Genomic DNA, 16490 nt, shown 5'->3' with positions numbered 1-16490 from the left:
GAGCCCAGCGCCATCGCCAATCCAAGCCCAGCGCCTATCGCCGGCGGCCACGAACCCACAAACTGCTGATCCAAGTCGAAAGACCATCGCCGGTGACCATGAACCCACGAACCCAGTCCCCATCCCCTCACCGCAATGAGCAGATCCAGTCGCACCTTCGATCGCACCGCGCCACGCCGTCGACCGTCGATCTCCTTCGAACCCAGAACCCAACGCTCTTCGCACCGGCGAGTCGATCGCTTCCTCTTCCTCGATCGCTTCCTCTTCCTCGATCTCTCCGTTTTTTTTTTTAAGTTTGATTGTTGTTGTTGTTGAAAAAAAAAAAAAAATTTTTTGATGAGCTGATTTTTGTTGTTGTTGTTGTTGTTGTTGTTGTTGTGTTGTTGTTGCCGGAATTTGCTGTTGTTGTTGTGTTATTGTTGCCAGAATTTGTTGCCGAAAATTGTGAAAAAATTTAGGAAAATAGCATTTTCCTAATAGAACCAAACACATGAAAATATTTTCCACAACAATTTTCATAATACAACCAAACACTTAAAAATATTTTCCTTTTCCGGAAAATAGCATTTCCAGAAAATACTTATTTTCCGGAAAATATTTTACGGGAACCAAACGGACCCTTAGACTCAGTTGATATTTTACTAAAGCACATGGCATAATCAGAGGACGGGTGTTTCTTTCACACAAATTGTACACACTGTATTAAAGAGTTTCAACAACTAGCTAGCTTTCATGTACAGTACTACAGTGGATCACAACCAATGAAAGTCACCACCACCTCTGGACTGATATAAAGTTAATGTGAATGGTGCTATTTTTTCACTAGAACGTCAGGTGTGGGGTTAGTCATTTGCAATATATAAGGATAATTGGGGATGAGCAGAGTACTTTTTCAAGGATGTGGCTTTCAGTGGCAGCTCCAGGAAATTTTTTCAGGGTGTTCCTCAACAAACATAAATTACACAATCTAATAAAAAGAAAATTTTATATATTAACAACAACAATCAAAAAATACGCAAATACATAAAATTTACAATTGCCTTCTACGAGTTTTCATATTTTGAAATCGTTGCATAATAGTCTCATTATCAATGGTACAAGCTACATCTTTTTCAATATACACAACTAAGCAATCATTCATCCATTGATCTCCCATTCGATTGCGCAGTTCATTCTTTACATATTTCATTGCTGAAAAACTTCTTTCTACTGTTGCAGTAGCAACTGGAAGGGTCAAAGCTAGCTTCACAAGTAAGTAGACTAATGGATAAGTCTCGTGTTTCCTTGTGCTCACTAACTTCTCAGCAAGTTCACTAACTCCTTGAAGCTCTAAAAAGAAGTCATTGCTGCGCATATCAAAAATGTAATTCTGCAGTTGAGAGTCAAGTGCCAAAATATCTGTCCCAAGAAAATCAGAAGGATAGAACTTAGCTAGACGTATCAACTTTTCCTTATCGAAAGCCACAAATGAATTACTTGGATTCAAGCAAGCCATACAAAGTAGCAAATCGGTATTCGCCTCAGAAAAGCGATTGTTAAGCTCTTGAAGTTGCATATCTATGACTGTGTAAAATAGCTCAACATGATAATGATGTAAATTTAATTTTTTTGGGTGTTGCGTCGCGGCCTCCCACTAACTACAAATATCGCTTCCATGTCCAAGATAGGAATATCATGTGAGGTACAAAATAAAGATACTTCAGCTAATAAAGATGCCCATTCATCATCTCTCATCACTTGCAACCGTTGCTTAGACACTTTAACAAGATCCATAGCATTTACTATATCTTGATTTTTTTTTTTTTTTTGTAATGCTATTGATAACTCATTTGTGATCCCTAAAATATTTTTCATCAAGTGTAAAGCAAAGACAAATTCAAAAGAGAGAATTGACCTCATAATAGATCGAGCTTCAACTTTTTGGTCGGAGAGGCCATCTTCTTCAATAATCTCTAATACATCAACAACAGCAGAGAACATCAAAATCAAGTTGAGAATAGTCCCATAATATGATCCCCAACGTGTATCACCAGGACGTTTAAGATTTGTCTCTTGATTCAAACCTTGCCCACTTCTACATACACCATTTTCTAAATCTTCTTTAATTTTGGCAAATTGTATATCTCGAAGAGCATCTCGTCTCTTACAAGAGCCTCCAATAACAGTTACTAAATTACTAACCACATAAAAAAATTCAGCAATGTTAATGTGATTTTTAGCAATAGCAACAAGTGTCAATTGAAGTTGATGAGCAAAACAATGGACATAAAATGCTGACTTGTTCTCTTTCAAAATCAAAGTTTTGAGACCATTAATATCACCTTGCATATTACTAGCCCCGTCATAACCTTGCCCACATAGATTCGATAAACTCAAATTATGTTCACAAAGTAAACATTCAATAGCATGTTTGAGTGACAAAGCGGTAGTACTTGCTACATGTACAATACCAAGGAATCGCTCTATAATAATTCCTTCTTTGTTCACATAACGAAGAACGAGGGCCATTTGTTCTTTCACTGAGATATCACGTGACTCATCAACTAATATTGAAAAGAACCCATTGTCAAGATCCTTGATGATGGCTTTGGATGTTTCACGTGCAATTGCATTCACAATGTCCTTTTGAATATCATGGTGGGTAAGCTTGCAATTTTTCGGAGCTTTTTGCAACACTTCATTGATAGATTCATTGTGATCCCCCAAAATTGTACAAGCTCAAGGAAATTTCCTTTATCACTTGAACCTTGAGATATATCGTGACCACGAAATGCTAATCCTCGGCATAAAAGGAATCTTATGCAATCAACTATTGCATTTAATTGAACCCGATATTCAATTTTATCTTGACTTGATTGCTTAACAAAAACACTTTGAATGTGTTGCTTTTCCTTCAATAAATCTACACTCTTCTGGACAGCTTGGTTATGAGCACTATTAACTCCTCCAACATGGGAATGCAACTTATCTTANGAATCCCTTCGTTACAAAAGTCTCACCTCTTCTTTACTTACCAACATCTTGCCGCCCAAATAGGTAGCAATAAAAACAAAATGCCGCATCCTTGTCTATACTATATTCCAACCACTTTCTATTTACATACCATTCGGATCTAAATCGATGGGGCTTTTCAGGAAAATATGATACAGGGTAATCATGAAGAACAGGTTGACAAGAGCCTTTTGTTAAATAATGTCTTCTTATTCAATCATGATTATTAGGATGATAAGATGATATCTTTTGTCGTAGCCCAGGATCTAAAGGAAGATTTTCTAAGTTAAAGTCAACATGAATTCGCTTAAAAGATGAAGATGAATCTTGCACAGGAGATGAATCTTGCATAGGAGATGAATCTTGAGTATGTGGTTTTCTTATCAAATATTTGTCCATAATTCTAGCAAAAGAATAAACAATAAACTATAAGTTTATTTGAAATATTAATAAAATTATTAATTATTGTTGTTTAGTTGTTTCATTAATTTGTTTGTCTTTTATAAACTATAATTTATTATATTGTTATTTCATTAATTATAAAATTATTAATTATTATTTAGCCTAACATAATTTAATTTATTTGTCTTTTATAATGTACTGGTTAATTATACAGCTTTAGTTATTGTTGTTTAGCGTAACAATAAACTATATTGTTTTAATTTGTTTGTCATTAATTATACTATTAATTATACTGCTTTAATTTGTTATATTGTTTAGCCTCTTATGCAAATTACACTAAAAAAGCCTGACATTACACATCCCATGTGCAGCACAATAATTAAAGCAGTGTAATGTGCAGCACATTACACTGCTTTAATTATTGTTTACCCAGCCCCATGTGCTTATCAGCCCATCTACCCCCACCTCACTCAATAGACAAGGATAAGCCTCATGCTTAATGCCCCAATCACAATAGCCTGCCAATCAGAAAATTTCACAATCATAGATTCACAAATCACAATACACATTATATTAAAAGACAATTAATATCTCACCAACACTAACACAGTGAACACACACTGACCAACACCAACGAATAAGATAAACTGATAAAGCCAAATTCAAAAAGATAAAAAACAGGAAAAAGCAAAATATAAAATAAAGCCCATTCATTCGGCCAGCCAATCAGAGAGAGAGAGAGAGAGAGAGAGAGAGAGAGAGAGAGTTATTGAGTTAATTTAGTCTTAAAGAATAAAGACTAAAGAGAGAGAGAGACATTCATTATTTTAGTTTTCATTTCAGACTTTCAGTGAGATAAAGAGAGAGAGACTGAGAGAAAGTCAAAGAGAAAAAGAGAGAGAAATACCTTGAGGGAGGGAGCACCGAGCATTGAGCACTAAGCATTGGAGCAAAGCGATTTGCGATCTGCGATGAGGGCGCGAGTGATGAGCAATAAGCGACGAGCGACGAGGACAAGGGGCGAGTGAGCAAGCGAGCGAGGACAACGAGGAGCAAGCTACGGTGACGACGAGCGAGTATTGGGTTTTTTTGGTTTGGTTTTGGTACATAGGCTCTATATCGGGTTTTTTTTTTTTTTTTTTTTTTTTGATAAACACAATATTGGAGTTTGTTTTGGGGTTTGGTTTTCTCTGTATAGACTGTATTAGGGTTTGGTTTTATCTGCTTTCTCTGCCAATGATGTGACTGTGGGTACATTGGGTTTGATTTTTGATTCTCTGTGTTTTTTTTTTTCTTTTTTTTTGGAGAATTCGTGTGTAGGTTTGCTCTGTTGGGCTCGCTGTGGGCTTGGCTCTGTTACAATTTTTTTTTTTTTTTTTACTTGAAAGTTAAACAGATAATTTTGGCTCGGCTCTGATACAATTTATTTATTTATTTATTTTTCTTCAGATTTTAGTTCAAATTTTTTTTAGGCTTTTTTTTTTTTTTTTTTTTTGCTTCAAACTTGAACATATATATATATATATATATATATTAATTTGAGGGTGTTCCTAATACAGCTTAAATATATATATTTTTTTATTTTTTTTTTTTAGGTCAGGGTGATCCTGGGAACACCCTGACTTGTACATGGCATCGCCACTGTTACCTACATTAATTGCTTGATTTCCATGTTGATAAATCTCCACACATTGATGCAATTTTGAAATGTTTTGTTATAATATATATCATGGGTATGCTACCTATGAATGAAAATTCCATAAGAAAAATCATCAAGAACTTGGTAAATTAATATAATGAAATTTAGATCAAACGCAAAGGTATAGGGGTAACTTATAATAAGTCCTCTCTGAGAGTCTCCCAAACTCACCATTAAAGTCTCTCTTGGAGTCTCCACAAGCTGTTTCCTCCCTAATATGTTCATCGCAAACTGAAAATTGAAAACACTATAGTAAAATAATTTTTAAATGTGTAAATAGTATTATGGGACCCATTTTTAATTAAGATTTGGTGAAAAAATATGTTTATGGGTCCCGTGAATAATGCATGGGACCCACTGACAGTGCCTTTCCAGTGAAATGTGTGGATGTTCAAAAGGGTAGTGGGTCCCGTGCACAATGTACGGGACCCACTAGCAAGTCTGTGTCCCGCGTGAAATCAACTTTTGGTAAAAAAAAAAAAAAAAAAAGGAAACATGAAAAAACGTAGACGTGAAACTTCTGAATCCAAACGCTCACTACATGACAGCTCAATGACTTATAAAACCGTTCACATGTATCATTTAAAAAGAAGTAACGTATTTGACTTATTAAATAGTTTAAAGTACACGTAGATGGTTTTATAAATCACCATATATTAAGTTTGAGGAATATTTTTCTCTAAACTGGTTAGAAATTCCAAATTTTAGTATCCATTTATAAACTGTTATTATTTATGGCTCTCTTACTCGCATATAACTAGTAACCCTCCTTTCTCCAAAAAAAAAAAAAAAAAAACTAGTAACCCTCCGTTTATAATCCAGCTACAATCCGTATACTTATATTGTTATTATTTATGGCTCTCTTAATCGCAAATAACTAGTAACCCTCCGTCTTCTAAAAAAAAAAAACCTAGTAACCCTCCGTTTAATCCAGCTACTTAACAGGTGACGTCGTCATGGGATCATAATTCCAGTATTCAACTATAACTCGTACACTTCACGGTAGGCTTTTATGGCTTGATATCCTTGCCATTAAATTACCATTAATTCTTACCTAGCTAGAGCTATACATCTATAATTCTCCAGCTCAAGAAGTTATGTCCGTCGGATTTTGTAGCATACACTTGCATCTATTGGTTAATATTCATTTGTATTTCAAAAATGAACACAAAAGTCAAGGACAAAATGGGCTTTTGTCCTTTTCGGACAAATTAATTAGTTTTATATTCTTTTTCTCAAACTAAATAGAGAAATGCTACTCTTTTAAAACTCGATTTATGATAAATCGGGTTAGGCCCTATAGTGGTGTTTTAATAAGCCTATAGTGACGTTTTTTAAGATCTATAGTGACGTTTTTTAACTCGACTTCAATGAAATCGAGTTATAGGTAAAAAAATTGCCTATAACTTGATTTTATTGAAGTCGAGTTAAAAAACGCCACTATAAGTTTTAAAAACGTCACTATAGGTTCATTAAAATGCCACTATAAGGCTTCAGATTTTTTTGCTCCTAGCTCGATTTATCATAAATCAAGTTTTAAAAGATGGGCATTTCCTGCTTAGTTTGGAAAATGAGATATAAAACTAATTAATTTGTCCAAAAATGGCAAAAGCTCATGTTATCCCAAAAGTCAGGGATAAACTAAGAAAGGCTTGGTTTATAGTGTACACTTGGCACTAGCAAATCCAATTTCCATTTTAGAATCTATTTGAAGGTGACCTCACACATTCATTATATGCACCTTGTAGGTGTTATCAAAAAAAGAAAAAGCGCAGAGAGAGAGAGAGAGAGAGAGAGAGAGAGAGAGAGAGAGAGAGAGAGAGAGAGAGAGAGAGAGAGAGAGAGAGAGAGAGAGAGAGAGAGAGAGAGAGAGAGAGAGAGAGAGAGAGAGAGAGAGAGAGAGAGCAAAAATAAATCATATAATTTGATCAATTTATCCTTATCTATTTTTTAAGGTGACCTGACACATTCATTATATGCACCTTGTAGTTACCAAAAAAAGAAAAAGCACCTAGTAGGCCTGAGAGAGAAAATCATATAATTTGATCAATTTTTCCTCATCTATTTGAAGGTGACCTCACACGTTCATTATATGCACCTTGTAGGTGTTACCAAAAAAAGAAAAAGCACCTAGTAGGCCTGAGAGAGAGGGGGGGTGCAAAAATAAATCATATAATTTGATCAATTTATCCTTACTAATCTTTAATTATTAACAGTACTCTTATAGTTCAATTGGCATAATTGAAACTTCCAAATAGTTCAAATCTTTCTTCCTCCAACTATTAAATTAATTTTTTTTAAATTCTTTAATTAATATTTAGATGTATAATGATAATGCAATACAAAATAAAGGATGGAAAATTAAATAAGAAGAAATAGTTCCTACCTTTTATCCTTTCATTTCTCTGACCTTCTTACCAAACACCTAGAATGGAAATTTAGTATTCTTTGCACCTTCTCATTTTTCTCTCTCTCTTCATTGTTCACCCTTCCCCCACCAAATGGTGTCTAGAATGCATTAGACCTTTGAAACCTTCAGATGCTCGGTTATAGGTCAAAAACAGAACTATTTCTGCTTTGTGCTTTGTGCTTGCTTGTGTCCTAATTTAGGAGCTCATATCTCCTTATCAGGACTTCAAAATCATTAGTTGAGATAAAATTTTCTTCATAAACGGATGATACTAATTGAAGTAAACAAAGTCCAAATTTTTTATTCTATATTATAGAATATAAATATAGATATGCATATAAATATCACAAACTGGCATGGGAAGATAAACCTTATACACAAGATTTATGCAAGTAAGTTTTCTTGTAATTTATTTAAGTCATTCATTTTTTATTTATTTTTTAATCTGAAAGTTATAATAGAAGGGGAAAGATTTGAGCCATACAGGATATCTCAATTTGAAATATATCTCAATTTGAAATATCACGAGGTGTTAGTTAAGTTACAAAACCCTTAACAATTATTCAATTTTGATTAAAAATGATTTCTCACTAGAAAATTAAATAGACTCTCAAAAGTCTTATTACTTTAATAAAAAGACTTTTATTGGTTAGTAAAGGCCATGCAATCTTTGCTAATTATATTGATCTCCCAAATATGAATACTACTATACTAAATTGAGTCCTTAGATCTTTGCCTGACACAGTTGGGGTCATTCAAGATGCAATCTGTTGCCTTTTCCTGTTATCCTGTGAACATTTTCTAAATATTCTTTTTCCTTCTTCCTTTTTTCTTTGAAGAGGAGAGAAAAATAAAAACAAAACAAAACAAACAATCTCGTAGCACACAAGTCAGAGCACTTTTTACACCAAACTTAGTCATCAAAAAACATGACTAGACAAAGACTCATTGTCCTTTACAATTTGATGTTGAGTTTACCTTTATGCAAAACTGATATAGACCAAGGAATCAACAAAAGCATTAGTATGCTTGTAATGGCTTTAAGACAAGCACTTAGAACGATCTAACTCTAAGGTGGTTTTCCTTTTTCTTTTTACATATTCAGATCCTTAGTACTCAGCCTCAAGTTTGGCCTTGTTATGTGTCTGAATCTGTATGAATTTGTAACTAGATTGTGCAAGTTTCCTCGATGAATATGAGCTAAGAAAGAGAAAGCTTGGTGCTAATTTCATGCGTGCTTTTGCCTTTGTCATGAGCGTCTTCATCCTCCTTCCCGACTCTATGGCTAAGTCTAAGTTGCAAATCAGGCAACCGTTCTTTGTCCAACATTTTCTCTTGATTCAACTGCATTTTAAAGATAAATAAGTTATATAGAAGCAATGCCTAAAATAAAAATATAATATACACAAATAGGATTAGGAGTAAGTTAAACTTAGTGTAATTACATAAGTTCATAAAGTTTTTATATGATTAAAATTTTGAAACTATTGAATTATATATATTTTCATTGCTCTTAATATTTACACCAAATGTCTTATTAATTAGATATTATTTATTCTCTAATCCACAAACTTAATTATATTTTGTGTATAAGTTTGTGGATTAAAATTTAATTACCAAATGTCTTATTACAATGTTTTGGTAATTATTTTAACATTTTACAAGCAAGTAAGCTATGCAATCTAATGGTTAATTCTCGTCAATATATTCTTTCAATGAAAAGCAATAGAATGATGTAATATTGCTAAGTTGTTTTAGGACAACAAACTTAGTCACACTCTTTTCTACAACTATCCTATATGGTAAAATGTGACTAATTGCTTACCAGTTTTATATGGCCTCATAACTTTTTCTCTACTATTCATAGTCAGTCACATGAGATAGCTGTGGCTAAGTTTATTGTCCTAAAATTTTTGAATATCACAGAGTTACTGTAGATATGTAACTTGATCCTGTCAGTCAACATATGTCAAACAATATTTCTTAAATTAAGAAGTTACCTCAAGCCGAAATGGGGGTGCAAACTCTGGTTTAAAGCTATTGGAATTGCTGACAAGATCATCTGAAGTTGATAGGAGTTGCCTAACTCTCGTGTTATTTCCAAGGTTCCATTCAGTAGGCCTTGTAGCACTGTAGGTTTCCCCAATAAACTTGCCGCCAGTAGTACGATGCCCTAGTGACTGGGTGCTAGTACTGTCCCACGTATTGGAAGTTCTGTTTACTTTCCATTGACTATTATTAATCATATCGATTGGAGGCCATCTCTTTTCCTCAAGAAATCGGCTTGGTCTCATGGGTCCAATTCGCATGTTAATATCCATTGCATGAATTTGGTTTGAAGCTGTTGTCTTGGCTTGAGTTTGGAAGGTTGTGGAACTCATCAAACCCTTTTCTCGTCCAAGATCATTGTTTGTTAGATAAAATGGCCTTGTTATGACATGCTGATTAGTAGGCCACTGCTGCTGTCTGGAGAGAGAGAGAGAGAGAGAGAGAGAGATATAATTAAAATTAACAATAAAATTAGAGACAATAACTCTTTATGATACATAATAAAAATAATGAAAGACTTACATACAATACTTAAGTATTATTTTTTAAGTTTCTATTATAAAATTCTGTCATGTGAATTTTTTCTCATTGGATGAAAGAGTTTTTTTTTAATTAAGTAACCATATGACTGAATCTTAAAAGGAGAATTTAAGGAACAACACCTAAGGTATTGTACTTAAGTTTTGTTCATAAAAATAATGTTAGTGCTAAATTATATTGTTTTAATCACAATTTACCACCATAAGAGTACTCGCATCAGTACTTGTATAATAGAAAAAGTAACATATTTTAGCTAATTAAGACCAAAAATCACTCATATAAGATAATGCAAAGTTATGTAATAATAAATGATTGTTGTAGTAATCACGTAAAATTACACTGACATTATTCATTTTACATTTAGTTTCTTATTCTTTCTTTACGTATCTCAAGAGTGAAATAGAAGAATTGATGGTGATTATTGTGTAAGAAAAAAGATAAAAATTTATTAAAAAAATATAAAAATTTGATATTTAATAAAATGTAAAAATTAATAATTTAATGTGGGGTGTTTTGAAAAATAAGTGTGTAAAATAAATAAAAAAAGTAGGGTCTTCTATAATAACATAAATAGGAATTTTTGTAAAAACTTATGTACATTGCTCTAAAATCAATTCATTCCTTTCCTAGTATGCCACTAGCAAATGTCAGAAAATTTATTAGGTATAATTAATATTATGCCAATGGAAAGTTTTTCTTTAATTTCAAAAGGTAAAGATGATCACCAACTTTTAACCCTTAATCATCATATCATACTATATCAGTAATTAAAGGGGAGCAGGTAAACATATGTATTAATTCTAAGAACTTTTGTAGTGATATTAGTTACCTTGGGAAGCCAGCTTTGAAATCTACTGGCAGCTTTTGGGAGTGTAGAGATGGCAAAAGACCATGAGCAACATTGTAGTCGTCAGAATGTCTCGCCAGAACTATTCCACCATTCGCCATTCTGAAGTGTCGATGAGTACTGCTTGTATGGTTGGACATTACATGAACACTATTTCTTCCATGAAATGGTCTGTAGATTTGACCTAGTACTGTAATAAGAATAAACACAATTCATCATTTATGAGTTATATAACTAGGCTTGATTTTCATAACCTAAATCATTAGTAACTTTTTCTTTTTCTTTTTTTTGAATTGAACAAAAGTAATACATAGAGTTTTTAAAAAGTAATATATAGAATTTTTTAAATAGGCTTATAATACATTACATAATTAGAGTACTACTACAAAATGACCTAACTTTTGTAGTAATAGCCTAGAGTTATAAAGACTGAAACTCAAATACACACAATCGATGTGGGATAGACATCCTTTTATATATATATATATATATTTTGTTGAGGAATTTACTTGTAACTATGTATACATAGTTACATGTAAAATGTGTCATGCTTGATTATATATGATCTTTTAGAGTTCTTATAATAACTCCCCAATAGAGTTATTAAATCCTATTAATCCATTCGGAGATTAATACATAAAATTAATTTTGTCAAAGCATCAATAACTTAAAAATAAAAAAATACTATTTTAGTATCTATTTAAATTATTAATTATATAAAAAAAAAATCCATTTTACTCATTTCCTTATAAATTTATAAGATTTAAAGAATGTAATAATAATGTTAATCTAAAAACATTAAAGGATCTTAATCTGTTATTTGTAAAATTATTTTTAATGTTTTTTTGACAAAAGATGATGAGCACATTGGAGGATGAATTATACAGGAAGTGACACAGTTTCGCCATCATCTTAGTAAGAAAAATTAAGCATAGAAATTAACCCGTGAAAACGGTTTACATTGCAGTTTTCTCATGTCAATGATTTTGAATCCTTTATAATATATGTTGGCGTTTTCAATTTGAGGGTCATTTGATTCTTTTTAGTTATCTGATAACTTTTAAATGCCTGTGAACAAGTTCTTTAAATGCCAACCAACAAGCTGGAAACTACTGAAATGTGCACATGCAAGGAATTGAAACATCACAACACTTATAACAAAAATCATATTGCATCCGTTACAACATGAAGCTGGAAGGTTTTCTTAGTTTTGATTGATATCATTTTATTCTTATTCTAGATTTATCAAGAACAACTAATTTACAAATTTTACATATACTATTTATATAATTATAACATGATAATTACCCTAGTAATAAGGTTCAGTAATTTGTGCTCATCTAGTTTTTTTCCTTTGCCACTCTATTATTTCTCTTCTTCTTCTTTTTTTCTCCTCTCTTAGTTCTACCAACAAGTTATAGAGGGCCTTCAAACCAAGTGGTTCACATAAAGAGAATTGCAGAATACCATTAAGTCAAAGGCTCTTTGCTTGCCACTCTCCATTTCAATATTAAACTTCACATCTTTTTTGATTATTTTGAAACTAATGTAGGTGAATTATTAGTGTATATAGCGTCTTCAAGGCTGAATATAGAAATATTCTAACATAGCACTCAGAGAAGCACCTGATTAGTTATGCATTATTTCTTTTATTTTAGCCAATGTTATTCTTCAAGGTTGAAGGATCTTTATTTAATTCCCCTAGACCATTACAACTTACAACTATGTCATAATATATCATTAGTTAAATATCATAAAACTTTACCTTGCCCGGCCTCGTCAAGCTTCTTACTTCTGTACATCTGAAATAGAAACATTTATGATTAGTATAAGAGAACTAGCAAAAGAAAATTACCAAGATAATCATAAATCGCTGCATGTTTCACAGTACCTGCAAGTGACTCTTTACATGGGCAATACTAAGTCCTCTCACGTTCATTAGCTGAAGAACTAACTTGGGAGTTGCTCCTGCACCAATTGAAGAAGAGTACTAAGTAAATGGATTAGGAAAAACATATATCATATCCTTTATCAACATCATATAGAGGAAAAGAAAAGAGGTATTATGAATATCATTGTTGAAATAATAAAAATCTTGTTATCTATATAATTGAAACTCACTCTCTTGTCCTCCAAGCCTTTCAACAGCATGAACAAAAGACAGATGGAGGTCAGGAGTCCATCGAAGCCGAGGCATTTTGGATCTAACGTACTGCCTAACTCTAGCCCTCTTTTCATTTCCTTCACCGGAGGTATCATTATTGGCTGAATTCCCATCTGTTCCATTCACATCATCTTCAATGCTGAGTTCACCTACCTTGGCAATATTATCATCATCTTGACTACTGGCTTCTTCATTTAAGTCAAAAGATGAACACATTTGTGAAGACACTACAGATGTGTTTTCGGCATGTTCCTCGCTTCTATCACTCTTTTCTTCCTCATAAGCTTCTAATCCTTCTGTCATGGCTACTTCAATGTTCTCTATATCACTTTCCAGAATTGAGTTTCTTCTTCAGTTGTTCTATTGCTGAAAGAAAAGAGAGAAGAAAGAGGGTTTCAAGTGATGTAAACTTGCTTGAGGCCATAAATATTTAGGATAATTTCATGATGCAAAAGAATAAAGAATTACTCCTAATGATTGTTTTATGTATTTGCTTTAAACAAATTTGCTTTAAACTTAAAGATCTCATCTTTTTTATAATCTACTATAATATTATACGCAGGAACATAACAATTAATTGCAACTTAATTATGACTAGTGAGATTAGTTATTGCCAGATGTTTGATTAACATCATTGTCTTTCAGTATTTCTCCCTAACATACACACTGATTTAAAATGTTTTAAATATTACACCAAGGATTTGGTTTTAGAGGACATTATTTTAGGTGATGGCTAACTGTGGAAACTTATTGCAGAAATCATTTAATAGTGAATTCTTAGACAAGCTGTTTCATCCACCTTTATAAATGCAAAGTAGTTTTGAATTTAAAGAATTTCAATTTTTAGAGAATGGTGTCAATTTAAGATTTTGCTTGCACAAAAAAAAAAAACACAATTCTTCTTTCTTTTTTTTTAGTCCAGATCATCCAGAAATAGAATGAATAAAAGTTTGCACCAAACATCCATAAAGAAATACGCACTGATGTACATGCATTCGTACTTACTAAAAGAGTTGACTATTGTGAGGACGTGTTCATGAGAGGAAAAAAAGGAAAAGAAACTTTCGTTAAGAAGATTGGAAATAAAAATGGACCAAAGGTCCAAACAAATTGAAAAAACTGGGACGCTAAAATGAGATAATTTAACATGTTTATCTCATTGCTACAAGAGAGACTAGGTCCCAACCACTCCTTAACATACTAATAATCTCTAGTTATTTTGCAAAGTTGGTCAGATGCCTTAAAAAAATTTAGAGTTGAAAACAGTATTAAGTTTATTAAGAAGTTACTTTTAAAAGGGTACTATATGGTAATCGAAAATTTAATATTTGCCAATCATATGAGTATTTTAAGAAACATGATGAATGGAAAGAGAGAAGATAATACCTCTGATCTAGCTTTGTACGGATAGGTATATAATAGGTATCATAGATGAATACAACGAGAATAGGTATTCATAGATGAATAGGTATCATAGATTGAATGAGATATATACATAAGAATACAACGAGAAAACATAATAGTTATCATAGATTGATGTTCTTCCAATGCTCATCAGTGCATGATAATTCCATTTTATGACCTAATCAATATTTGGAGGACATGTGATCAAATTAAAAACAATCGAGGCTATATGAAAATCTCGGTCAGTGGATGCAGTGAGAGAGAGAGAGAGAGAGAGAGAGAGAGAGAGAGAGACAGATCATCTCTTTCTTTTTCTTCTTATAGCATCTTAATAATTAGCATAATATCTGTAATTCCATGCACATGGTGAACATTAATTTGTATCTTTTTAGTTGATAGGCATATAAATATGAGTAAGTAATGGTAATTAAAGAAAATATTTGTCCATTTAAGATACACAGCTGTGTCCATTGAGTTGTTCTTCAACAAGATGACCAATTAAAGGAGAAAAAAGCAATATTAATGGCGTAGCTATATATAATTATATGCTTATTGTCTAACTTCATGATTTTCTTAACTTTCTCTCAGATTATGGATTTTAGGTCAAGCGAGAAAAAAAAAAAAAAAAAAGAATTACAAAAGAACAGTAATTACGGGTTTTTTCAAGAATCATAAGATGCTGTATGAGTTGGCAAACTAGTCATGTTGGGAAAACAAAAAATAATTACAAAATAACAGTAATTAAGGGTTTTTTCAAGAATCATGAGAAGTTGTATATATGAGAGTCCGCAAACTAACTAGTCTTGTTTCATACTTCCCAAACCTCTGGAAAAACCATTCAGAATCATAAGAAGCTAGGAAAACCCCAGAAAAGGAAGAAGTACATCCAAAGTGACAGACTCAATATTGAAAGCATAAGATCTTGAGTTCATCTATAGCATATAAACTACCAAAAAGACAGTAACTACACACACACACACACACACATACATATATATATATATATCATAGAAAGAAGACCACCTTTATTTGATTTTTCATTTTCCTAATTAAATACAAACCATTGATGATGGAGGTGCCTCAATCCTCCCCCTTCCATGTAGCCGATCATTGAAATACTCTAACATGTCTCTGAGATGATCCTCACAGAAGCCTCCTATATAAACTGTATACTTTTAAGGAACATATTGAAGAGGACCTAGCTAGTCCTTGAACACTGATCATATGAGAGAAAGAGAGATTAAAGTTGAAGTGGACTTAGTCCATGGACGCTTTGATCATATGTGAACAAAGATAGAGAGAGAGAGAGAGAGAGAGAGAGGAACAAAGGTTTGTTTAGGGATGTTTTTGTTTCATCCGGCATTGGAATTAAAGTGATCAAAGTTATAATATTCTAATACTTTCATGGGATTTATTTTTTTAATTTTTAATTTTATAAATCAATGATATTTCAGACACACACCAGTTGTTCTCTTTAAATTGCAATAATACTCACATTATGGATACAGATGCGTCTGGTCCCTTGGGCTGTTGGAAATCATGTGACTGCTCCCAACCTTTTCTATTTCCCCTCTTCTTTGACAGTTGTCTTTCTCTCTCTCTCTCGCTCTCTCGTGATTATCTTAATTGTTGACCTGTGTTAGAGACTCCACCCATTTCTATTATGATTTACAATTTTTGTTTTTCTCATTAAGTTTATTTAATCTCAACATGGGTGTAAGAAAAGTGTGGGCCATTTCCTTCATCAACCTTTCAATTTCTCCCACCTAAACTAAGACTTTCTTCCCCATATATAAACACCTGTTTTCCTGATACCCTGTGTTGTTGTTGTTGTTGTTGTTGTTGTTAGTTTTCCACGGCTATATTTTATTTTGCATATGCGGCTATGACTTTTAATTTATTGATCCAATTCAAAAAAATAATAAAATTTTATAAGAAAAAATAATATGGGCCCTTGAATAACCAAGCCTGAATTATGTGGGGG

The 16490-nt window shown here is 32.6% G+C and overlaps 2 protein-coding genes across 5 annotated transcripts; both read right to left on the bottom strand.

The window, feature by feature from the left end:
• Positions 1-958: 958 nt before the first annotated feature.
• LOC136067271 (uncharacterized) lies at positions 959-5317 on the bottom strand. Its single transcript, XM_065772873.1, has 7 exons — positions 5264-5317; positions 4019-4040; positions 3823-3911; positions 2719-2858; positions 1895-2659; positions 1106-1475; positions 959-967 (listed from the first exon to the last, which is right to left on the bottom strand). Exons 1-7 carry the CDS (start codon positions 5315-5317, stop codon positions 959-961), a joined length of 1449 nt encoding a protein of 482 aa, XP_065628945.1.
• A 3036-nt stretch (positions 5318-8353) lies between these two features.
• LOC112000243 (uncharacterized) lies at positions 8354-16153 on the bottom strand. 4 transcript variants are annotated; one of them, XM_065772842.1, is made up of 8 exons: positions 16002-16153; positions 15568-15671; positions 13060-13468; positions 12830-12906; positions 12704-12740; positions 10921-11128; positions 9503-9968; positions 8354-8846 (listed from the first exon to the last, which is right to left on the bottom strand). In XM_065772842.1, exons 3-8 carry the CDS (start codon positions 13403-13405, stop codon positions 8703-8705), a joined length of 1278 nt encoding a protein of 425 aa, XP_065628914.1. In that variant the 5' UTR covers positions 13406-13468; positions 15568-15671; positions 16002-16153; the 3' UTR covers positions 8354-8702. The 4 variants fall into 4 exon arrangements, with proteins under 4 accessions (XP_065628914.1, XP_065628915.1, XP_065628916.1 ...); XM_065772843.1 differs by having other exon boundaries at positions 15568-15662; XM_065772844.1 differs by lacking the exon at positions 15568-15671.
• Positions 16154-16490: the final 337 nt, after the last annotated feature.

The sequence above is a fragment of the Quercus suber genome, unplaced genomic scaffold (genome assembly GCF_002906115.3).
Source record: "Quercus suber isolate HL8 unplaced genomic scaffold, Cork oak 2.0 scaffold_65, whole genome shotgun sequence".
In the NCBI taxonomy this organism is placed as follows: domain Eukaryota; kingdom Viridiplantae; phylum Streptophyta; class Magnoliopsida; order Fagales; family Fagaceae; genus Quercus; species Quercus suber.
The sequence above is the reverse complement of the archived record's forward strand: the minus strand, read 5'-3'. Positions and strand labels throughout refer to the sequence as shown.

Coding starts and splice junctions, on each gene's coding strand:
- LOC136067271 (XM_065772873.1), bottom strand. CDS start 5,317: ATGAACATATTAGGGAGGAAACAGCTTGTGGAGACTCCAAGAGAGACT. Junction 2,660..2,718: donor GATAAAGGAAATTTCCTTGA/GCTTGTACAATT, acceptor GCAAAAAGCTCC/GAAAAATTGCAAGCTTACCC. Junction 1,476..1,894: donor GAAGCTCGATCTATTATGAG/GTCAATTCTCTC, acceptor CTTGAATCCAAG/TAATTCATTTGTGGCTTTCG.
- LOC112000243 (XM_065772842.1), bottom strand. CDS start 13,405: ATGACAGAAGGATTAGAAGCTTATGAGGAAGAAAAGAGTGATAGAAGC. Junction 12,741..12,829: donor ATGTAAAGAGTCACTTGCAG/GTACTGTGAAAC, acceptor TTTCTATTTCAG/ATGTACAGAAGTAAGAAGCT. Junction 9,969..10,920: donor TTCAAAGCTGGCTTCCCAAG/GTAACTAATATC, acceptor CTCTCTCTCCAG/ACAGCAGCAGTGGCCTACTA.